General features: G+C 42.0%; 3 protein-coding genes across 4 annotated transcripts in view; 2 read left to right on the forward strand and 1 right to left on the reverse strand.

The window, feature by feature from the left end:
- CDK13 (cyclin dependent kinase 13) overlaps nt 1-17,174 on the forward strand; it is a 41,553-nt gene extending 24,379 nt beyond the window's left edge. The window contains exons 7-14 of the mRNA XM_083706249.1: nt 4,053-4,109; nt 5,696-5,797; nt 5,892-5,969; nt 7,305-7,421; nt 8,979-9,110; nt 10,820-11,019; nt 12,855-13,469; nt 14,615-17,174. Coding sequence (XP_083562375.1) covers nt 4,053-4,109; nt 5,696-5,797; nt 5,892-5,969; nt 7,305-7,421; nt 8,979-9,110; nt 10,820-11,019; nt 12,855-13,469; nt 14,615-15,462 — 2,149 coding nt within the window. The 3' untranslated portion in view covers nt 15,463-17,174. The remainder of the gene's footprint in view (nt 1-4,052; nt 4,110-5,695; nt 5,798-5,891; nt 5,970-7,304; nt 7,422-8,978; nt 9,111-10,819; nt 11,020-12,854; nt 13,470-14,614) is intronic.
- SUGCT (succinyl-CoA:glutarate-CoA transferase) overlaps nt 10,413-24,720 on the forward strand; it is a 312,430-nt gene continuing 298,122 nt past the window's right edge. The window contains exon 1 of one of the 2 annotated variants that reach the window (XM_083706370.1): nt 10,413-10,476. In XM_083706370.1, the coding sequence (XP_083562496.1) occupies nt 10,428-10,476 (49 nt within the window). In that variant the 5' untranslated portion in view covers nt 10,413-10,427. Of the gene's footprint in view, nt 10,477-21,608; nt 23,287-24,720 lie in introns of those variants that run through there. The other variant, XM_083706374.1, reaches the window with a different exon arrangement.
- MPLKIP (M-phase specific PLK1 interacting protein) lies at nt 19,961-24,550 on the reverse strand. The gene is made up of 2 exons (XM_083706430.1): nt 24,184-24,550; nt 19,961-21,602 (listed from the first exon to the last, which is right to left on the reverse strand). Exons 1-2 carry the CDS (start codon nt 24,502-24,504, stop codon nt 21,396-21,398), a joined length of 528 nt encoding a protein of 175 aa, XP_083562556.1. The 5' UTR covers nt 24,505-24,550; the 3' UTR covers nt 19,961-21,395.

Genomic DNA, 24,720 nt, shown 5'->3' on the forward strand with positions numbered 1-24,720 from the left:
TTGGTTTGTTTTTTTACAGTCGAACAGTGTATAAATTTTATGAAATAAATAAATGAAACTGCTTATCTTGTTGGAATACTCACAGGTATCAGGCTTATATAAAGACTGAATCATTGGTTTATATGGGGAGAGACTCAAGTCTGTAAGAAAATAGGTTTCTAATTTGAGAGCTAAAGTTCCTTAAAAGCAAATATAAAATTACAAAATACCTAAAAGCAGAATCTTCCAAAGGCTTATTATTCCTTTGACTTCACTTTATACATGCCCTAATAATGGCAAAACAATTTCATTGGATGCCAATACTTAATAATGCAACAGGAAAATTTACAAACAAATGTACAATGGCAAGGAAGTCAATATACCAAAAATAAACTGAAAATATAAATGGAGCCCTTTACTCACTGTATAGTTGCCATCAAGTCAACTATTCCCCAATTAATCTCCCCTGACTAATACATTTTACTGTTGCAGTATTACGTATTGGCAGATGAAGTTATTGTCTTGCCATGTTCGGGCATTTTAAATTGTATTGGGAATATAAAAATGAAATTATTATAAGACTAGGAAGTCTTGGCAGGATTATGTTTTTAGTTTTTTTGTAATTATCATTAACCGTAAGGCATTTCAAATGAGCTGGTTCATCTTTAAGCTTGAGTTTCTGCAGAATGGATCTGGAAGGACAGTAGGACAGGCAGTGGTGGATAAACTTTTTTTGGCAGATGAATATTTTAGTAGTAAGTTGGATGGATACCTTTGGGTATTCAAACGAGATACGTGGATTAAACCTGGGGCAAGGAATCTGATATGGAATATTTACTTTCCCTTTTCCGCTGGCCAAATTTAACTGGTTGACCAATTGCCTGGCATCACAGTGCTATCAGGCGATTATCTTCAGGACTTCAAAGCATCAAACAGGTCTTGGAAAGAGTCTTAAATGGTGCTGGTGGGGGAGGTAACTTCAAACCTTTCTGCAGGGATTGACTGTGGGATCAAATTTCCCATGAGGAAACTGGAACCATCTGATGTGGGGTGTTGGGCAAGTGGGTATGGTTTGGGGAAAACAGCACTGTGGACTAAATGGGGACTTGTGCTGGGCCAAATTGGACCTGCAGGCTGTAGGTTCCCAACTCCTGGATTAAAGCAGTGAGCTACCGTATTTTTCGTCCCATAGGACGCTCCGTCCCATAGGACGCACCTAGTTTTTTGGGGGGGAAATAAAGGAAAATTTTTTTCCTTTATTTCCCCCCCAAAAGCAGGTCGGGGAAACCAAACCAGGTCGAGGAAGGGCGCTGCACCTCCCTGAGCTTGTGGGGCTGGCCGATGTCTGCCTCAGGCGGCAGGCTGCTATCCGCAGCGTGGGGAGCCCTGCGGGGAACCCCTGCAGGACTCCCCACGCTGCGGATGTCTGTCCGGCGCGCGGGGCGCTCTGCTTCAGGGCGCCCACCCGCCGGGAGGCAGGCTGCTATCCGCAGCATGGGGAACCCTGCGGGGAACCCCTGCAGGACTCCCCACGCTGCGGATGTCTGTCCGGCGCGCGCGGCGCTCTGCTTCAGGGCGCCCCACCCGCCGGGAGGCAGGCTGCTATCTGCAGCGTGGGGAGCCCTGCGGGGAACCCCTGCAGGGCTCCCCACGCTGCGGATGTCTGTCCGGCGCGCAGGGCGCTCTGCTTCAGGGCGCCCCACCCGCCGGGAGGCAGGCTGCTATCCACAGCGTGGGGAACCCTGCGGGGAACCCCTGCAGGACTCCCCACGCTGCGGATGTCTGTCCGGTGGGCGGGGCGCTTTGCTCCCGAAGCGCCGGGCGCTCTGCTTTCAGGGCGCCTGACGCTCCGGGAAGCAGGCTGCTATCCGCAGCCTAGACATCCCTGCCGGACCTCCTGCAGGGCTGCCTGGGCTGCGGATGCACTCCCGAAGCGCCGGGCGCTCTGCTTTCAGGGCGCCCGACGCTCCGGGAAGCAGGCTGCTATCCGCAGCCTAGACAGCCCTGCCGGACCTCCTGCAGGGCTGCCCAGGCTGCGGATGCGCTCCCGAAGTGCCGGGCGCTCTGCTTTCAGGGCGCCCGACGCTCCAGGAAGCAGGCTGCTCTCCGCAGCCTAGACATCCCTGCCTGACCTCCTGCAGGGCTGCCCAGGCTGCGGATGTCTTCCTGAAGCCTGGAGAGCGAGAGGGGTCGGTGCGCACCCACCCCTCTCGCTCTCCAAGCTTCAGCGAAAGCCTGCATTCGCCCCATAGGACGCACCCAGATTTCCCCTTCATTTTTGGAGGGGGAAAAGTGCGTCTTATGGGGCGAAAAATACGGTATACATGCAATGGTTCCTTAGATATTTCTCTTCCTTACTCCCTCAAGTCAATTAATTCAAAGAGTTTTACAGTTGTTTCCTCAACTATATAGTGAGTTCCATGTACAATATGGTTGCTGGGAACAAATAGTGATATTGCCTTGGTGCCATGAATGAATTAATGAATGAAACTTTATTTGCATCAGCCGTCGGCCATAGCAACAAAAAGCATTGCGATATACACAGAACAAAATAAAAGTCGGTTATATAAAACACGGTTTAGGGTTCTGAATCAGCAGTCAAATAGTGGATCTTATTCTGATTGCCCCAGTTGGAAACCTTGCAACCTTTGCAGTCATCTGCGCCTCTTGATCTGCCAGGAGAAACGACACTGTGGCAGTGGTTGTGCGACCCAGAATGGTCAATCAAAGAGGCCATGTGTGCAGGCTTCCCAGCTGCAGGCATCTTCAAGACCACGTGAAGCAGGAAATGTGGACCTGACCGCACTGGCTGCCAATTAGCTCCCAGGCCCAATTCAGAGTGCGGGGTTTGACCTATAAAGCCTTTAATGGCTTAGGACCGCAATACCCAAAGCACCGTCTCTCCCCATATAAACCATCCTGGACTCTTTGTTCATTATCTAAGGCCCTTCTTCACGTGCTGCCTCCACATGAGGTCCAGAGAGTGGACACACGAGAATGGGCCTTTTCTGTAGTGGCTCCCCATTTGTGGAATGCTCTATGTGCTTAATACCTGACATGCTATCAGTCCACTACAGTAACAGAGGCATGTTTCTGCATGTGCACAATCTTAAGCATTTGAATGCAGAATAGTGGAACTACAGTGGTACCTTGGGTTACATACGCTTCAGGTTACAGACTCCTCTCACCCAGAAATAGTACCTCAGGTTAAGAACTTTGCTTCAGGATGAGAACAGAAATTGCGTGGCGGCAGCAGCAGGAGGCCCCATTAGCTAAAGTGGTACCTCAGGTTAAGAACGGACCTCCAGAACGAATAAGTTCTTAACCCGAGGTACCACTGTATTTTCTCTGTTCACACAAAGCACCATTTCTGCACATAATGTGATATGCCCATAGAGCTAGGTCAGTGGGTCTTCTGTGTATGCAAAGTTTATTTTTATTTAGGAAAGTTTTATAGCTTAATTTTTAAAACATCTCTTAAGTGGTAGGTATATACATAAAATAATATAAATCTCACTGCATGTGAAGTGGAGGGGGCAGGAACAGGACCCACTGCTTATAAGACCTCAGAGAGCTGCTGTTGCTATTGGTAAGGAAATAAAGGTGACTTACTTGGGGTTTATCTCTATTACTGCTGCACTGTTGTTCTGTAATTTTTTGTTTCTATTACATCACTTACCTGCATTATATATTGTTTTAACTATACAGTATACCACTTTGGGTATGCAAGTTTGAAAGTGGTATGTAAACAACCCACCATGTTATAAAACTTAAAATGACCCACCTGAGGGTTTTCACCAAGGGTCTTGCTGTCATAACATGAACGTTGTTTCATAATATTAATAATATTGTATGGAAAACTAACCAACTTAGCCATTTAGAACTTTAAGTAGATTCTTTAAGTATTTCTATTTATTGTGATACATACGCTAAGTTTTAGTTCATAAGCATTAAGATTTGCTACAAATTCTTTTTTTTTCATGCAGGGATTTATATTTTTTTCTGATTTCATTTCCTCACAGCCTTTGTTTAGATGTTTAAAAATTGCGTAAAATCTTTATTCTTTCCACTAGAGGGCAGATCAAGCTTGCAGATTTTGGGCTTGCTCGGCTGTATAGTTCTGAGGAGAGGTAAGTCCAATACTAAGTCCAAAGCTACAGGTCACTTCTTCTTGACAGTGTTTTGAGAAATTCCTCATAAGCAAATTTTAAAAGCCAGGTGAAGCGTTTAAAAAAGTTTGGTAATAAAAGTAGAAGAAAATAGTTATAGGGTTGAAATGTCTCCTCTTTTTCCAGGACACGTCCTCTTTTTCACGAGTAGAGTCCTAATAGTGAACCATAGTTAAAAGTAGAAGTTGGCAAATATGTTCTCTTTTTTGCTCTTCAAAATATGGCAGCCCTAGTTATTTTCCATGGCTTTAACCCATTTTGCTTATTTATGTGGTTTTATATCATTTGAATTAATGACTCTTGAATTAAATTCTTAAGCTTTTTATAGTTTATAGTCTATAAAAACCTCAGTTTGTTAGTTTAGGTCTGATTTGCTGTGTATACCTTTTTTAAATGGATATACTTATGTTTGGAATATATATTATATTATTCCACTGGTATTTAAATTACATCACACAATTATGTTACTTATTGTTAATTTTGGCTTGTTTAAAATATTATTATACAGCCTTTCAGAATACCACTTCAAGAGAAAAATAAAATGCAAATTTATATTGCTATTTAATCTAAATGGAGAGAGTTGTTCCATAATGGTGTTTACTGATTCTCAAGCCTGTACCTGTATTAGTTCAGTGGCCTTAACTTCATGACCATAGTAAAGCTTCACCTGTGCTGTAACCATTTAGACCAGGCTTCCTCAACCTCAGCCGTCCAGATATTTTGAGACTACAGTTCCCATCATCCCTGACCACTGATCCTGCTAGCTAGGGATCATGGCAGTTGTAGGCCAAAAACATCTGGAGGGCCGAGGTTGGGGAAGCCTGATTTAGACTGCAGGTGGGGTGGGGTGCTCATGCAATTGAATGATCCTCCACACAAAACACACAGCCCTGCAGCAGTGTGCACGACACAGTGTTTGAGTGAAGGGTGCCAGCTAAATCTATTTAACAGGCTTAGTTCTTATGAATGTTTTGTGAAGACCTATTCTGTAAGCCCCTTATTCTACCCTGAAGTGGAATATTTAGATACAGATACGTAACTATTGCCTCTGTGAGAATTGGGCCTATGCTTTTAAAATTGCTTTCTTCAAATAAGTAGCACGGGCATAAGGGATCTTATTAAGAAATCTCCATTTTCTGTAGACATATTTATAGATATAAAATGGAGGTCTTAATCTGGTGGTGGATGCTTAATCTGGTGGTGGATGCTCCATTCAGAGCCAGTGAACTTCAAAATGTTTTGTTTTCAAGCCAGTTCAAGATAGGTTTCCTTCTGTGTTTTGAATTGCTTGGGAATTAAGACTTGTATAGTTCGTAACTGAACTGAGAAGATAATAAAATAATTGTGGTTATTTTGAGGCAGACAAATAGTGAAAGGAAACCTGTGATTCTAGTGATGAGCACATTGTTTTTTAAGGTGTTTTTTTCTGCTTCTGAGTGGGATCAGGAGAACTGTGAGATGTTTTATCCCCCCTCCCCACCCCAGTATTTTGAGTTACTCATAGTAAATCATTTTTTGAGAAAATTCAAATTTGTTTTCTTTTCCAGTCGACCATATACCAACAAAGTTATCACTTTATGGTACCGTCCTCCTGAACTTTTATTGGGAGAAGAACGATATACACCTGCCATTGATGTCTGGAGCTGCGGGTAAGGCTTTTAATAGGAGCAGAATATTTTGCAACAACAAAGTTGTTAAAATGGTATTGATGAAAATGTTCTGTCTGTTTCTCCTCTCCTCCAGGTGTATCCTGGGTGAACTTTTTACTAAAAAACCAATATTTCAAGCAAATCAGGAACTTGCTCAGTTGGAGCTGATAAGGTCAGTTGTCATTTATAATGTTGGGTCTGTAACAGTCCCTCAGAAGCCCACAGTGAAATGTGCAGCTTGGTGTTGTTTAAAATAGTGAAACTGAAGTCCTTTCACAGGAAGGGAGGGCTTTTTTTTTCTTACACAGGCTGATGCTTACTTAGGAAGAAGTAACATTTATTTTTCCTTCTCATGTCCCCCCCCCCTGCATCTTCTGAGTTAATTAGCTAATTGTTGGTGGCAGGAGTAGTCATATTAGCCTTTGTTATCCACAGAACATCTTATGTTAGGCCTTCCTAGAGTCCCCAAGTCAGAGGAGTTCTCAATCTTGACTTCTAATACTACGAAATATGGAAGAACATTGATCTCTCTCTGTAAGAGGGCAATTTTCTTTTTCCTCTTGATACGGGACTCATAAAATAAAAGCTGTGCTCCAAAGAATGAGCCACTAGATGTCACTAGAGCATGTTCCAAAAGTGAGAGATGAAATGATTTTTTTTGTTGTTGCTTTATCTAGCTTAAAATAGCTGCTTGTCTCTTTTGTTGAACATTGAGAATGGATTTGATTCATTTCATTAACATGATGATGAATACCTGAACCACCTTCAGGGTGATAACTTAGTCATAACACTTGGGCTTCCTAGAGGCATCAAGCTGGCAACTGCGAGAACAGTTGGACTAGGTGGGCCACTGGCTCCTCTTATGCTAGCAGATCTCGTAGTACTAAAACTGGGCAAGAATACTTGAGATGATTTAGGTTATTAGAAAATTTCCCTTTTTCTTCTGTGCTGTAGAAGAATGAGCCTATCACTAATTCTGTTTACCTGCTGTTACATCAAAATATATTGGGCATGGCACAGATCAGTCTGTGTCCAAGTATTTTCTTCTTGTACCTTGATCCTAAGCAAGCATACCCTTGAACGAAACCTCACTGACTTGCCTAGTGGGAAAATATGTAGAAGAGAACAGCTCCTCTGTTTATCTTTTAAAAAGCAATAGCTTGATGTAAAGTCAGTGAGTAACCAGAGTTGCCATTTCACCAGTTTCCATCTTGGATAACTTAACTGTACAGTTAACACTAGCTAATAATAACCAATGTTTTGAGTTTCATCAAGTCTCTTCTTCACATCACCTTAATAGGCCTAAAACCAAATGGTCTCTTCGTCATGGGATATTCTTATCTGCCAAGTTCATTATCTTTGTATTTCTCTTCAGTTGCTTTATTTAAGTTTATAAGGTTCCAGGCTAAGTGAAATAGTCATCACATTCTCATTTTGATTCAGTATTTTTTACTCGTCCCTTTTAACCTTAATATCTACATGCATTCATTCAATGTTTTTCATACAGCCGCATCTGTGGGAGTCCTTGTCCTGCAGTATGGCCTGATGTGATAAAACTGGCATATTTCAACACCATGAAACCAAAGAAGCAGTATCGTAGAAGACTAAGAGAAGAATTTGCTTTGTAAGGAATGAGCTACTAATTCTGTTTTTTCCCTTCATTGATTTTGTTGAGTCAGAATTTGGCTTCTGCTTTTTCAAGCTATTAAAACTATGCTCTTAATATTCCCTTGATGCGTCTGCAGTTGGTACAGTTCATAATATCGTTAATGCTGGTCTGTTCTTTTTCATGGTTTCTACCCTCCAGTATACGGAGTGTGTGCCTGTGCAGATCCATCCATCTATATATCCATTAACTCTCGCCAGGGAGCTGGTACTTGTGCCCCTTTCCTCAAGGGGAGATTTTTAAAAATTATGTGCATGCTTTTAAAACTTATGAAAGGATTCATTCTTAAAATTTCATTTTATTCAGTTACTTTGGAACTCCCTGTAACTTCCAAAGCAAGGATATTATAGATAGAGTTTTCCATTCAGCTGGCTTCAATTTTCAACTGTTCTTTTAGTTACTGTGTGTCAGCAGAATGGATAGATAGATAGATAGATAGATAGATAATACTTTATTCGGCTATAAGCCCACAAGGTAAAACCAATCAATAAATAAAATAGCATTTTACATTCTAAAATATCAACTAAAATATTTCAACGCATAATCTCCTTCACATTACATACAATCTCTAGATGTACCGTATTGTGGCCTTGAATATAAAGATGGTGCATAGAGTTTACTAGATTTTTAATAGTCATGCAGCATTCCATGAAGTCTTTTATATGAAAGAACTGAATTCAAGAATCTGGCAACCTGTAATGTTCTATAAGAGTCAATGTCCTGGAGTAGATAGGCTAGATGCAATTCAGGTGGTTTAGCAACAGTTTCCAAAATGATTGAACTCAAAATCCTTGATCGGGGAACATCCAGCTTTTCCATGCTGACACAGCAGACATAGGTGAGGTATGGGAAGCACATAGAATGCTGCAGGTGGGCTCCGTTGGCACGCTGCTTAAAATGGACCTAACATATTAAGAAAATTAGGCAAAAACATTTATCCCCAACATCTAGTTTATATTGTGGAAAACAATCATGAGAACCCTCACATGCTATCTAAGGCTTATTCATTTTTTTCTAGTAGTCCCACTTCTTTGCAATCTCCATGTTTGGAAATATGACACCTGTTTTAATACCTTCCTCTCCTGATGCTGTTGAAGTCACAGGAATCCTTTTTGTAAACCGCTTTGATGTTTATGAAATATAGTCATGTGCTTATACCTTATGTGCTGTAAACTGCAGTTGTGCCTAAGTTTGTTAAATTTCTAAGATGCTTTGAATTTGCTCTTCTGAACGCAGTTAACTTTGAAATATCCTATTTTTGTAGTTGCATTCTTTGTTTTTCTGCAACTTTGAATTGCCACTGACAAGCAGCATATAAATTGAAATAAATTATAAGCCTGTGCTGTCAAAGGAAATTGCCTTGAATTTGCCCTGAAGTCTATAGCATGGAGTCCTAATTGTACAGTAAATTATAAAACTAAGTTCACCAAGCCAGCAAGTTAGAAGAGGTGGTTGAAAACACACAAAATTGAACTCTGATGAGAAATTACTTCACTTTATTCATCTTCTTGACAGTATTCCCGCAGCTGCACTAGATCTCTTTGATTACATGCTTGCTTTGGATCCCAGCAAGCGCTGCACAGCTGAACAGGCACTTCAGTGTGAATTTCTGAGAGATGTGGACCCTTCAAAGATGCCTCCACCAGAGTAAGTACCCCTCTCTAGAGTTCATTTGCTACAGAAACAAGATTTTAATACTTCAGTTCATACTTCATAAAACGTCCAGCGTTTAATGGCTCTAAAAAGTAAGGAGGATGGCTTTGGTATACAGTTGACTCACAACTTACCTGCATCTAACTTGTGCAAGTTCAGTCGTTAACACTCTTGGCCTATCAAAATAAAATAAAGGTGTGTGTATCGGTGTGTGTGTGTGGGGAGGGAAAGAGTGGGGGGAAATAGTGGCAATCTCACCTGCCATTGTACACACTTTGGGCAAGCATTTGGAGGTGCAGGGAGAGTATGTTTTGACTATATGTGATTTTGGCCTTAGGCACTGTCCCTAGAACTTAACTCCCGTATAAGTTGAGACTGCAATACCTGAAGGACCACCTCTGCCGATACAAACCGTCTCAGACTCTGTGTTCATCACCTGAGGCCCTTCTTCTTGTGCTGCCTCCACGTGAGGTCTGGAGGGTGGCAACACGAGAATGGGCCTTTTCTTTTCAATCAGGCCTTCTGCTAATTAATATTCTACAGGCTTATAAATGTCTCTGTGGGAAAGGAGAGTTATTGGTTTGCTGTTTTACTTGTTTAAATCCTGCGTTTTATTCTGTGGGGGAGAGGGATGGACCCTATGACTTCCTTTGAACAAGCAGGTTCATTCTGGAAGCCAAGGTTTGTTCTTGGGTTAGTCCTTGTAGAAATAAACTGTTAAGTGTTTGTTTGTATGTAATACAAAGCCTGTTGCTCTGTGGTTTGTTTCTCAGTTTCCATTGAGGCAGAGTGAAGAGAGCTTGATTTGAACAGTTGACATGAGTATGCTTCATATGTACAAGAAAGCCATAGTAGATTCAGACTATGGCTTACTGTTGCATGTGAATGGGGCCGTGTGCTTCTTCTGCACACATGATGGAGAAAAGAAAAAACTTGAAAAGATAATGTACAGGCAGCCCCCCCCCCCCGCTTTTGTTAACTTAAAATAATTTTGGCTACATCTAATGTATGTGGAGGGACGCAGGTGGCGCTGTGGGTTAAAGCCTCAGCGCCTAGGACTTGCCGATCGAAAGGTCGGCGGTTCGAATCCCTGCGGCGGGGTGCGCTCCCGCTGCTCGGTCCCAGCGCCTGCCAACCTAGCAGTTTGAAAGCACCTCCGGGTGCAAGTAGATAAATAGGGACCGCTTACCAGCGGGAAGGTAAACGGTGTTTCCGTGTGCGGCTCTGGCTCGCCAGGTGCAGCTTTGTCACGCTGGCCACGTGACCCGGAAGTGTCTCCGGACAGCGCTGGCCCCTGGCCTCTTGAGTGAGATGGGCGCACAACCCCAGAGTCTGTCAAGACTGGCCCGTACGGGCAGGGGTACCTTTACCTTTACCTTAATGTATGTGGAACATGACCATAAATATTTGCCTAAATGAGAAAGGTCAGCTGAGCTTGGCACCAAGATAGTTTACATAGCTATTGAGTGGTGGAATTCATACCTCGTATCTTATTGCTGCAAAGCTCCTCCACAGCACGTATTATCCTGTGTTGAACAGTTTTATTCCTGGTTTTTGTTAAGAAATGAAGGACACTGCAAAGCAGTGCCCCAAGTTCAAGAGCCCTTGGATGCTTTTGTTTCAGGTATGAGGTCTTATTGACTCATCACTAAATCTCAGATGTTATGATGCTTTCTGAAGTGATATATATATATATTTTACAGCCTTCCTTTATGGCAGGATTGCCATGAGCTATGGAGTAAGAAGCGCAGAAGGCAAAAGCAGATGGGCATGACCGATGATGCAACTAAAATTCCAAGGAAGGATTTGTCCTTGGGAATGGATGACAGCAGAGCCAACACACCCCAAGGCCTGCAGACCTCTTCTCAACTGAAAATGCAAGGCAGTTCTAACATAGCACTTGGTCAGTAATTTCTTATTGTTTAAATTCATGTACAGCTTCCCAAACAAATCTGCAGGGCAATGAAATTTAACTTAGGGTTTTGTAACAGTTTTTCTACAGGCAACCTGTGTATGTGCAGTCTCATTCAGCTTAGTATATTTCTGTTGTAAGACAAATGTGGGTATGTCCCATTGACTTCATGTGAACATGTTGCAGGAACTGACACCTTTGTATAGAAGTTGCTTGTCACCAGATACCTTTAATGTGTCTGCATCTAATGCAGGGGTCGGCAAGGTTTACCTCGCCTGGGCCAGTTCACTCCTGCGGAGATCGCTCTGTGGGCTGGATCGCGTCTGCACAGATGCGATTTCCGGCACCGCAGAAGCCAGTCCCTGCTCCACGCTGTGCGGGGTTTAGCGCGGGGGCTTGCCAAGCGGGCGGCTCGGTTCAGGGGTGGCTCGTGGGCTGTTTAAACACAACCCTCTTGAGCCACTTGTGGCCCATGGGCTGCAGGTTGCCAAACCCTGATCTAATGTCTTAGCTTCATTATCAGATTTGCCCAGCCTTGAAAATAATCAAGAGGAAAGGAAGATTGTTCACCTTACCTTTTATTGTTGAAGCCCATAAAGAACAATAATTGACATATTTTTGTGCCAGACACAGAGAGCTGATCCCTTAGGAATTTATTGTCCCTCTTCTTTGCCACTGGAGTATTTATCTATTGCATTTATATATAGTGGTACCTCAGGTTACATACGCTTCAGGTTACAGACACTTCAGGTTACAGACTCCGCTAACCCAGAAAAAGTGCTTCAGGTTAAGAACTTTACTTCAGGATGAGAACAGAAATCGTGCTCTGGCGGCACGGCGGCAGCAGGAGGCCCCATTAGCTAAAGTGGTGCTTCAGGTTAAGAGCAGTTTCAGGTTAGGAATGGACCTCTAGAATGAATTAAGTACTTAACCTGAGGTACCACTGTACTACCTTTTTCTTCCAAGGAGCTCAAGATGGTTTACATGGTCCTCATTTTCATCCTCACAACAACCCTGTGAGGTAGCTTAGCCTAAGAGATGCTGATTGGCCCAAGGGAGCTTCATGGCTGAGTAGGGTTTCGGACCCTGGTCTCATAGGTCATGGTCCAACATTTACCATTACTCCACACTGGCTCAGAGTGTAGATCATGCTGAATATGCATATTATCTTCCAGCAGAGAAGAGGGCTTACACAAAATGGTGGTTGGCTCTGCATAGTCACCTGGTGGCAACAAGCTTCTGTCTTGAGAATGTATTTGTGTGTGTACATTCAACCACCCACCATAGCCTTTTTGGGCTATTCCATGATTTCCTGCCCTCGTGTCCTTTATGTTCAGTGACAGGTAGACGCAGCAAGATGAACAAGAGGTAAGGTCATCAAGGTTAGGAAAGTGTGGTTTTGCAACCAGACAACTAGGAATGTTTAGGAAATGGTGAGAGAAAACCATTCAAACATGTTTTCCTTTGTATGTCAAAATTTATTTTGAGGTCATTTTGCTGAGATAATACCTTTTCCCAAAGTGTAATGTACAAATTCATTTAATTTTTAATTTCATCTGTGCTGGTGAAAGCAAATATACACCTGATTTATGAGCTTCAGGTATAATAGGAAGAAAGTGAAAACTTAGAACAACTACTGTTCTGTGAGTTTGGATATAAAAGGAAAACAGAAACGTTCATTCTCTTCCTCCCTAGAGTGTGTAGGATGCTCATTGTGATATTCTAAGCCAAGGTTTAGGTAAACATCTGAACAGTCATTGTCAATTAATTTTGCTTTGGTCCTTACCTATGGTCATATTAAACACCTGTTTTTGTTTTGTTTTCAGTGAAAGGAGGCAGTGGTCAGCCACTAAATCAAAATGAAGTGGCCATTCTCCTAAACCTGCTTCAGTCTAAATCCAGTATTAACATGGCACAATTTGCTCAAGTGCTGAATATTAAGGTGAATCCTGAGACTGAGCAACAGCTGAATAAAATAAACCTTCCAGCTGGTATTTTGGAAGCAGGAGAAAAACAGCCTGAGCAGGAGCAGCAGCAGCAGCAACAACAGCAACAGCAACAACAACAGCAGCAACAGCAACAGCAACAGCAGCTCCCACTGCCTCTCTCACCTGACCAGGAGCCTTTAAAACAAACTGCAGCTTCTTTGCCTCCTGCGCAGCCAGCTCAACTGACCCAAGCAAAGGTTGACACTGAGGTCACTCAAGCAGCTGTGCAGAGTGCGTTCACAGTTTTGCTATCTCAGCTACTAAAGACTCAGCAAGTGAAGCAAAAAGAAAACTTGTTAGAAGAAAAGGAGAATGGATCAGGAAATGAGATGCTTTTACATCCCAGGCAACCTCCAGAACCAAGTACGCCTGCATCTGGTGGCACCTGGGAAGATGCAGAATCGCCAGTATCCATTTATCCCCATCTTATCAAATCATTATATGCACATGCAGGTAGGAGAGAATGTATTTACTTGTTATGTGTTTTTTCTGCTGCTACTCCTGTCAAAAATGGGTAAATAGTAGAGTATTCTATAATGAAAATGGTCTGACATAGGCCCTTGTAGTAGAAGCTCATTATTGCAGTATAACAGCATAAAATTGGGGCCTGGCAATGCAACCTTTACAAACGGAGGCTGGAATCCAGGGAGTTGTACTTTTACAGTGGGGTTTTTTTTACTTTGCAATATGGCATAGGGGCTTATTCCATAAGCTTTTGACACCCCTTTTGACATCCTCCTCACTTTCAAAAATGGTTTGGGATGCAGCACGGGGGGGACGGGGGACTGTGGCTCATTCGAGCAAAACATGCCCTGACAATCCTTTGGCCTGCAAAGATCTTTTGATACTAGCCTGGGTGTAGTTGGTTCTGTTCCAGTCAGTGTAGTCAAAATTCACTGCCACATGAATAGCAAGATATACAAATATTGAGGGTATATTAAAATAGAGCAAAGTCTTATAGTGATGTTTCATATTCACTCATTAGATGTGCTTATGGGACATGGGTGGCACAATCCGCATCATGGGGTGAGCTCCCGTTGCCCTGTCCCAGCTTCTGCCAACCTAGTAGTTCGAAAGTACACCAGTGCAAATAGATAAATAGGTACTGCTGCGGCAGGAAGGTAAACAGCGTTTCCGTGTGCTCTGGCTTCCGTCACGGTGTTCCATTGCACCGGAAGCGGTTTAGTCCTGCTGGTCACATGACCCAGAAAGCTGTCTGTGGACAAAGACCAGCTCCCTCAGCCTGAAGTGAGATGAGTGCTGCAACCCATAGTCACCTTTGACTAGACCTAACCAACCCTTTAACTTACGTGGTATTCATTTTCTTGCTCCAGTGTTTGAGAAGGTCACGTACTTTGCTCCAGACAAAGTAATACTTTATTTCCAATGGAATCAATGAGGCTTTAACTTAAGTCCCATTGATTTTAATGTGACTACAGCATGACAGAATTCTTCAGCCTCTGATTGACATGCTGTAGGAAATCTATGTCTTTCTGTGATCAAACTTAAGACATTCAACAACGTACTCTTAATTTCTTGTTTGATGAACCAATATGTGGTTACAGATCTCATTTTGAATTCTTTAAAAATCCATTTAGGACAAGAGGACTTGGTCAGGCAACCTGAGATGAGACCCCAGACGCCAGAGGAACGACCTCGCATCTTGCCCCCAGACCAGCGCCCCCCTGAGCCACCAGAACCACCACCTGTCACTGAAGAAGATCTTGATTATCGGACAGCGAACCAAAACCTGTCTTCACTTAGTAGCTCTTCAGGGATGGATCCTCATGCTGGAGTGAAAGCAGCTCTTCTACAGCTGCTTGCTCACCATCAGGCTCAAACAACGGAGAAACCAGCAACATCTAGTATGGATTTCCAATCAAGAGACTCTTTTGTAGCAGGTCCAGATTATAAGGATAGTTTTGGGTCATCTACATTCTCCTCTGCTCATTACAGCAGTAGTGATGGAATAGGAAGTGGATCGTCTGGGACACTAGAAAGGGGAAACTTCATTGGAAATTCAGATGTTCAACCCTTGGAGACCTACAGTACTGCTTCATCTCACTCTAGTGGTGCCCCTCCGCCTCCTGCCTTTTCAGAACCATTTCATAGCTCAGTAACTGGTTATGGAGACATTTACCTCAACACTGGTCCCATGCTATTTAGTGGTGATAAGGACCATAGATTTGAATATAGCCATGGTCCCATCACAGTTCTGGGTAACAGTGGTGACACATGCACAGGGTCTGAAAGTACTCATTCCTTGTCCTCAAAGACACAGAACTATAGCTATGGAAGTAATTTACAAGAACCCCCCGGCAGTGTTAGCCACATGCATGGACAAACGTGGACTTCGCCTGCCCAAGGACCTGGATATTCACAAGGATACAGGGGACACATTAGCACATCAAGTGTCAGAGGACGAGGCAGAGGATTGCCATATTGAGCATCTGTTTCTTTCTTTTTCCCTCAGGCACATCGTTTTTACCTGGAAAGACTTCGTAGCTGTGATTTCAAAGCAGCAATCCAATAGACTTGAATAATGTTAATTCAACAGCTTTATTTTTATGTGGAAAAGGGTCTTGCATACAATAAGAAATTGCTTACAATTCATGCTGTTCTGAGAACCAGATAATTGATTGTACATCTTTGCAAATTCTAGCTATAAATTTTATATTTTGGCAGTTAAGTCGATGCTAAATTTAGGGACATCAGCTTTTTATGGCACATTGTCAGATCTGAACTATGCACACACTTGTGCTTTTTTTTGTAAGTTTGGACCAACTTTTATGTAAAAATTTTACAACAATCAAAGCAGGGCACTGATTTATTTGGTATTTCTTTTTACAAAACTACCTTTTAGTCAAAAAGTCACTGTCAGTCTTTGCACTGCTTTCAGTGTTATCTGTGGAAGGAGTTCTTTGTGCTCATTTCAGACAATAAAACACAGTCTTTCTTGATATAACAGTTTTATACATATTTGGGCATCGATTTGATTTACTTTCAAAGTCATTCGTCCAGTAAAATATCCTGTCCATCTTCCCAGCGTTTGTATAAAAACTGTTTTACTTGAATGGTAAGTGCCTTAACGATGTAAGCTTAAGGTCTGAAGAACATTTCATTAAATTCAAAAGGCTGTTGGAAGGTACTTTGTAGTTTGATACAAATATTTAATATTTACACTACATTCAGAGTAAATTATGGACAAGGGGAATAGATGGCATTCTTTATGGGATTCTTACAAGCAGTTAGAAAAGTCAAATTAGAAAAACTTTCTCTTTCCCAAATTACAACTATCCCCTTAATGAATTAAGTGAAGAAAATTGAGAATGTATGGACAGTAATGAAGAAAGGTAGGTTTCCTTCCATTTTCTGTAAGAGCTCTTATTCTAATTCCTTTACCAAATAAAAGTTAGTGTCCTGTTTTATTCAAAATAGTCTTCTTATTAAAAAAACAACAGAATAGCATATTGTTATATCAAATTAACAATAACTAGTTTTGTGTTGGAAAACTGACACCTGCTTTTTTCCACATAATTTGCTGCAGAATGTAACCAGAGTTACATAACCAGCATTTAATGCAATGAAATTAATAGGCAGTTAAGACTTATGAAAACTGGGACTGTGCCAACCAATTCTGTATTAAACTATTCCACTAACTTGCTCCTTGATTTGAATCTGTTTTGAAATTTCATCACATGTTCAGTCTAAAAGCAAAAGATGCTTCAAGGAAGTACCATTCTGGCTCCAAAGATGATGATTTCCAGCAATATAAAATGGTTCTGTGAGAATGAGACTCAGCCAGGAGACTGGCTAGGCTTTCTGTGTACTGAAATGTTTTTAAATGACCATATTGGAAAAACAGTTCCCAACTGATTATCCAGTTGATAAGTTAGTGCACATGTAGCTATTTTCTAAATATGTAATGTTTCTATGAACAAAATTACAAATGTAGTCTTGTCAGCTGTGACTTGCATCTTTTAGAAGCAAACCTAACATTGTCTGCTTCAAATTCTTGACTTAAGTGAATATTGCATTGTAGGGTGTCAAATTTGTTGGAACTCCCCTGTAAATATGACATTGGTCATCTGCAGTATCGTTTAGAGAATCCTGACTGAAAATAAAAGCAGCTAAACTGGAAGAAAATACTTAAGCTTAGCAGCTTGTGTTGACGCATTTCATATAGAAGATGCTGGGTTTGGAACACATCTTCCTCAATAAATCAGTTTAGTAAAGGCCTGCTCAAAAGTGAGTAAAAACAGCAATAGCACTATGCTAAAACTTTTAGTTAGTATCCTACCTCTTCCCAGTTTCCATTCATGCACAATCTAGCAAAATAAAGATTGGTTCAGGTCCAGTTCTCTGGATTTCATTTTCTGATTGTAATTTCTGGCGCTGCATTGGAGCCCATTCTTTTTTTTTTTTAATATCTTTATTGTCATTGCCCCCTCTCAGGGACAACGAAATTACTTGTCCCCCTCTCAGGGACAACGAAATTATTCCAAGTGGCGTCCTGCATTGGACAATACTTTCCTTTGGGAATGTGGAAGAAAGAAGGGGCTCCAGTCTAGGCAGAACCCATGGCTTTTTAAGCAACCTAGAACATGTTGTCCACCCCACTTAATGCTGCAGAGCCAAAGGGGAATCTATATCAAAAGTTTCAAAACTTGGGTAATAGTTGGACTTGTGGATATTGCTGGACTACAACTTCCATCATCTGTAACCACAAGCCATAATGGCTTGAGCTAATGGGAATTGGAGTTTAACATTTGGAAGGCTATAGGTTCCCCCGCCCTGTTATAAATACATGTTTGAATCAAACTGTTCTGCTGTTCCCAAAATCCTGCAAACATGGACAAAGGCCAGCCTCTCCAACTCAAGGATTCAACGGCTTCTGGATGTTGGCGTGTTCTTTTGAATATTCCATAAATCTGATGGAATCTGCTTCACTAAGGAAACAAAATCTAGAGCAGGGTTTCCCAAACTTGGGTCTCCCAACTGTTGTCACACTACAACTCCCATCATCCCTAGCTAGCAGGATCAGTGGGAATGTATTCCAAAAACAGTTGGAGACCCAAGTTTGGGAAACCCAGCTCTAGAGAGAGGTGCTTTGGGGATTTCAGTTCTGACATGCATCAATACGTCTTCAGGAATAAGTCAAATATAATTTCATACAAGGGAAGCTTTATAGATTGACCTAAGAGGGTGGTAAACTACCTGGTCAACTGCCTTTTTCAGTGTTCTTGAATTTTCTAAACCTTAAGAGAAGATAGGTGAAATGGCACTCTGTAGCACACTTGCTAACAAAAGCAAGTGGCAAAGCTTTCAATACGAGGAAGCCATCTTTCTCTGTGCAGAAGACAAGACATCCATTCAAGACATCCATTGGCACCTGGAAGGAACCATTCCTCTGTGTAACAAATTACTAGGGAGCATTTTTCATGTAATTTTGAGGACTTGTAGAATTCAGATTCTTCGCTATTAAAAACTGAAGCCTAAATATAAGAAGTACAGACTTGGGAAACACATGAATGACATACAAATGAGCTATGCTTAAGATTATATGTTCCACACTAGATTTTTATAAATTAGTAATAAGGCTTGACAGAAGTAATGCCACCCTGAAATTTATTACCTTTTATCTGCATCTCAACCCAAGTTGAAAAGGATGCAGTGCTTTTTTTCTCTTTCCAAAGTTTCTTTGTTCTTTAATGACAGTATGGGACCCTCCATCTTGCCTCCTTAATGCTAGGCTGAGAGAGATTACGCCTAGGAAAAACGTCTTTATTATTGCTGAATTACACTTGAGGATAAATATTCCGTACAGAAACCTCTGCTTATGCCACCTCACCCCTTCTAGAGCTGGCAAAAGGTTGCTTTTAAGTAGAGACAGCACTGTGATTGGTGGAGATTGTTTAAAGTTGCAGCGACTGCCCAGCAATTCCTTTGTCATCAGATTGGTGATAATCTTCCCTTCTCATCTGATCTGCATGGATTAATTCAAGAAGGGGACCTGTGTGTCTCTCTGTGTGTAGTCACAGCAGTTGTTGGCATGCAGTCCCTCGAGGGCTGGTCAAAATCAAATGCAAGCCTCTGGGCAAAAAACACGGGTTGTTTACAACCCTTGACGTAAACAGTAAACATGTTGAACATCTTCATAATGCACTTGCTTATAATTTAGCCTCCATACACCCTCAGTTTACCTTAGCCTTTCCATCCTAATTCTCTTCTTGTGGAATTGTAGCTAGTGGATTCTCTTTCCTTGGAGGATTTTAAGCAGAGGTTGGATGGCCATCTGCCATGTGTGATCTAATTGAGATTTCTGCATTGCAGGAGGTTGGACATTTCTATGAGACATTGAAAATGGGTTAGTTTAATAACCCAACAGTGTTCAAGGCATACCTTATTCAATAGTGTGGTAGCTGCTAACCACACTGCCATATAGCACCTACTATTTGCCTTAGTTATTTCCTGTAAATCAAGTTACCTTGCATTAACCTCAATTGTAAACCATTTTTTATTGGCTCTCAAATGATACAGTTGTATTAAATTCAGTTTATTTAAGAATAATTTGGCTTAAAAAGAGAGATTACTCACATGAATTGGCTAAACAAGTAGAAGGGGGCTGCAGGTTCATTGGAACACTTAAAATCCACCAGTAACATAGATGGCAGCTGTTCAAATGTTACAGCTCCCATGTGATGAGCTGCTTGTCAGCAATTTCCACAGCCTTATATTGCATATAAACACAAGCTTTAGTAGCTTAAGATTATATGTTGTTTGTTAATGCATGTTCTTGGCACTGCTAATTGCTAACTCAGATTTCAGAAGGCTAATCTGGTTTCAATGACTAGCAAATGCAAGTGACTCATGAGTAATCATACGGGGAAATGAGATGTTTTTATTGTGAAAAGACTTGTCCCCAAACAATGTAGAACTGATGCTTCGATTTCAACAGCATCTTTATTTAAAAAATCAAAATCAAATCAAATCCATACCCTTTGGGAACATTTTGTATTATAAAAATCCAAAACAGTTGGTTATTTGATTTCTAAAAAGTACCAAACATTAAACTGTGCTGATACACTTTTACATACATACCCTCTGTAGCTTTTGAAGTTCACAATTTAGCCTGCTACACAGAGAAAGCTGCATCATAGGCATTGGACATTATCCAACAGCTCTGTATGCAAACCTCTAAATCCTTTTTTAGAACTAAATCTATTTGGGGGTGAGCTAAAAAAAAAAAAGTGTTGTCTGAATGCACCTCTAAATTATGTGCATAACCAACTCATTGCTAGATTTCCTTATTAAAATATTTAATTCCTCCATTAGATTTAAATTAGGAAAAATGTGAATGTTTATACTTTCCATTCCTGCTGGTGTAGCAGCAGTAATATAAAATAAGTAGTCCAGAAGTTATAAGCACAGCTGGTGAATAAATCCACCATGAAGGCTACAGAAATAAAGTCATGAAAAGCTGCATTTTTTTTAACTGAAGCAAGTCCAGTTACTCAAGTGTCTACAAAGCCAAGTAGCACAAAATGTATTGTTGTGAGGTTTCAAAAAATAATCAGACTCAAGTTAGTTAAAGATTTTGGACTAACTTATTTCATTCTCTATTAATCTGCTTTTGAAATGTAGAGCAAAAACCAAACTAGCAAAGCCCAGTCATCTTGTACTCCTAAATAAAAGTCCTAACAAAAGGTGACATTTGAAAAACAGACAGAAGCAGTGTATTTATCAGGTGCACAAAACCTACTTTCCCCTAGGTTTCCCCAGTTCTACTTAGTGGCTTATTTAAATAAGGTAATTTTTGTATGCAGGTTCAACATGGATTTTTATAAGGTGGTCTTTTGCTACAAATTAGTAAAATTTTGTTCCCAAATAGAATTTTTCAAATACAAAAATATATAGGTATAGATGACTTTCTGAACAGAAGAGGTTGCAAGATTGGCAATTCTAATGTTAAACAATTTTAGCAGATATTGTGTAATAGCTTCTGTAACCTGCACGTATTTACAGGCTGCAAGAAATTTCAGTAGCATTACCTCTAGTATGACTTGACAAAAGGCAGTAAGCATTTGTGAGTTTTACAAAACATTTATTTTAAAACCTTGTTCTAAAAATGTTCAAACCTAAAATATACCACTTTCTCGGGTTAATATTGTATAATATGGCATGGAAGAGATGAATATAAGAAACTGACACAGACTGATTTGCTGGTGACTTAAGAATACTTTGCTTTCCATAGGCGGATGTCCCACTTCCATATGGTCAGTTCAAATAAAAGCATTTTCTAAGTTCTTTATTACTTGCCATCTTACGTATGAAGGTTGCCCCAGTTTTCTCACAGTTGTTTTTTCACTTGCATAAATGTTAACTGAAATACCTCCCCTTTTTGCCAGTGTATGTGGTTTGATCACTGCTGTATTGCTGGTTAACATCCGTAACGGATATGGGCTCTAGGCCAGCCCAGGGGTCTTCAAGCATTGAAGGTTTGTAATAGTTTTCCACATCATCATTAGACACTCTTTTCTCTCTACCGTGTGGTGTTCCCAATGGGGTAGATGTCCTGGGTGATCCCTTTGAGAGAAAAGCCATGAGGAAAAGGAGTAAACAGTCTAATTAGATGCTGAGCTTTCAGAAGGTGTTCAAGACCTGCTAAATGCTATAAGTTATTGTTTTCCTTTTAAAACAAGTTTATTTTGTATAGATTAATCACTAGCTGTCCATGTAAACAGGAGTTTTAAAGTGCTTTGGTAATTTGTATTTTGTTTGTCTTAGAACATAATATAGTGTAAATTCTGTGACTACAGAAGGTGCAAATAGTAGGTCTGTATTAAAGCAAGTACAGAAGGTTATAAACAGCTGCATCTTTTAATGTTCAAAACAAATTGGCTGGTACTCAAGGCTTTCAGTGTCGTGGCATTTCTCAGATTTCCATTTCCAGGTGCAGCTTGTGACAATCTCTTACTGCTTCAAGGGTACCCTGATTCCAATGGAGGCACAAGAGGCTGCAGCGGGAGGGAAGGCTGATAAATCCCTGTGTGTGGTGTAAGCCTTGTAAGCAGCCTGTTGGATACAATTTATGGGAATGATAGCAAGCAGCCAACTGGGCTTTGAATGCAACATTTGTATAATTCAGGTTTGGAAAGACCCACGCATATGCTCTCTCAGGGGCAGGAGCTTCCTGCAGCCAATCAGAAGCCATGCTTTGGTTTCCGAATGTTTTGGAAGTCAAACGGACTTCTGGAATTGATTCCATTTGACTTCCAAGGTACGACTGTATTATGCAATACAAGTTAGATACATTCTAGGTAGAAAGCTCACAATGTAAGTATCCATTTTAGATTCTATGAACCACACATACAGGGAGTGGATTATGTTCTATATAAATCAGTGGAATATAGCTGTTTAGTCTCAGAAGCTACATTTCCCATTTTAAACTAGGAGCACTTAATTTTCAAACAACAAACTTTCACCAGTTCATCAATTTTCTTCCCAGTCTTGCTAAATTAACAGTGTCTTAATTTGGCTGGTTTGGAAAACAAGCACGTTTTAATCCAGTTATTGCAGCTCCTGCTTATGAGTTCATTTTGTTTTGTTAATATATTACTAAGCACCACTGGTTAGGTTTGATTTCAAAGCTGTTTAGTATTTCTTAAAATTTAGAACTTGCATTTATCAGTTGGTCTAATAAAATGATTTTTCTTACTTGGCTCTTTGCTAATTGGTGTAAAGAGCCAACACTTGCCTCCAAGACTTTTGTGGTAACCTGGGCCTTCAATGGCCAGTAACACGTATTTTTCAGAAAATATTTAACTGGAAAATTTTCTGTTTGTATCAGAAAACTTTCTGATGTCTCAGCACAGGAGTGTGGTTGGAACTCAAACTCCCAGGAATGATAGGAGCTGCCCCCCACATCTGGAGGGCCACGCGATAGCCACCAAGAGAGGGATCAAATTCAACACATTTATTTTACTTGCATTTAGAAAACAATGCAAAACTTTGGAATTGACCAGCTTGCCAGATATTGTACTGCATTCAGTCTAGTGACTAGGCTGCAGATGATTTGTCACCAATTTGCAAAACCAGTCTCCCTCGGTAGGTGGCGGATTTTCCTTCCTTGGAGGTATTTAGGAAGAGGTTGGGTGAGTGCCATTGGTCATGGATGCTTCAGCTGAGATTTTCCTACATGGCAGGGGGTTGCACTAGATGACCTTGGCAGGGCCAGATTCAGGTTTGATGAGGCTCTAAGCTACTGAAGGTAATGGGGCCCCTTATATCTCCAGCTGTCCTTTGTCAACAACAAATTGTTGCTGCTTTTTGTGTTGAATATACAGTGGACCCTCCGGATACGAATTGAATTTGTTTCGGGGGTCTGTGCACACCCCCAAAAAATGTAACTAGAGGCGCCGCTTCTGCGAACGTTTTCTGGGTTCGTAACCTGAAAGTTCCGAAACCAGGGTGGTACAAAACTGGAGAGTCCACTGTTTCAGGTCCAAATGTATGGATCTAATAGGTATCTATTGATGCTTTTGAATTATGGTGCTGGAGGAGACTCTTGAGAGTCCCATGGACTGCAAAAAGATCAAACCCATCCATTCTTAAGGAAATCAGCCCTGAGTGCTCACTGGAAGGACAGATCCTGAAGCTGAGGCTCCAGTACTTTGGCCACCTCATGAGAAGGGAAGACTCCCTGGAGAAGACCCTGATGCTGGGAAAGTTGGAGGGCACAAGAAGAAGGGGACGCCAGAGGACGAGATGGTTGGATAGTGTGTTCAAAGCTACAAACATGAGTCTGACCAAACTGCGGGAAGCAGTGGAAGACAGGAGTGCCTGGCGTGCTGTGGTCCAGGGGGTCACGAAGAGGTGGACATGACTAAACAACAACAAATAGGTATCTAAAGCCATCTGCGCATAACAAAGTATGTGTTTTATCAAAGCAATTGTTGAACTGAAATACAATTAGGAAGAAGTATATTAATAGTGAAGGGGGGGGCAAGAGAGTGGGGCCCTATATCGCTTATTTAGCTTATACGTAAATCGGGACCCCTTTCCACACTTCTATTCTTCCAATGGCAGAGTTGGAAAGGGTACCTAAGGGTCATCCAGTCCACCCCCCCCCCCGCAGCCATGGGATGGGACCCGGCTGCTTCCCTACCTGGCTGAATCTCCGGAAGCCCCCGGAGTGCGGCTGCTTGAAAGGCGGCTGCTGCTGCTGCTGGAAGGCTCCTCCTCCTCCCCCGGGGGACCTGCCGCCCCCGCCGTAGGGGCTGGCGCTGCGGGGCCTGCGCGGCGAGGGCCCCCCGAAGTCGTAGGGCCACGCGCGGTGCCCGTAGGGGGGCGTGTGCCGGGGGCTCCCGTAGCCCTGAGGGGAGCCCGCGAAGGGGGGGCCGCCGCCGCCTCCTCCTCCTCTGTCCGGGTGGGGGCTGCGGAAGCCGGAGCAAGGGGGCGTGGGGGGCCGGAAGCCCGGCCGGTACATGGCGGCAGCCGGCGGCGGACGACGACCCGCGGGAGACCTTCCGGGGGGCGGGGCTCCTGCCAAGCGCCCGCAGGAAGGTCCGCCGCCGCCAGCCCCGCCCGCAACCGCGCCCAGTGCCCAACGTTCCGCGAGAAACATGGTTCCGGCTCCCGCATCTGGCCCCATTTGCAAGCATGCGGCTTAGCTATGTACAGAGGTTTACGTATAAGCCTGGTT

This window comes from Podarcis gaigeae, assembly GCF_964106915.1.
Source record: "Podarcis gaigeae genome assembly, chromosome: 12".
NCBI lineage: Eukaryota > Metazoa > Chordata > Lepidosauria > Squamata > Lacertidae > Podarcis > Podarcis gaigeae.

Coding starts and splice junctions, on each gene's coding strand:
- MPLKIP (XM_083706430.1), bottom strand. CDS start 24,504: ATGTACCGGCCGGGCTTCCGGCCCCCCACGCCCCCTTGCTCCGGCTTC. Junction 21,603..24,183: donor GCTTCCGGAGATTCAGCCAG/GTAGGGAAGCAG, acceptor TTTCTCTCAAAG/GGATCACCCAGGACATCTAC.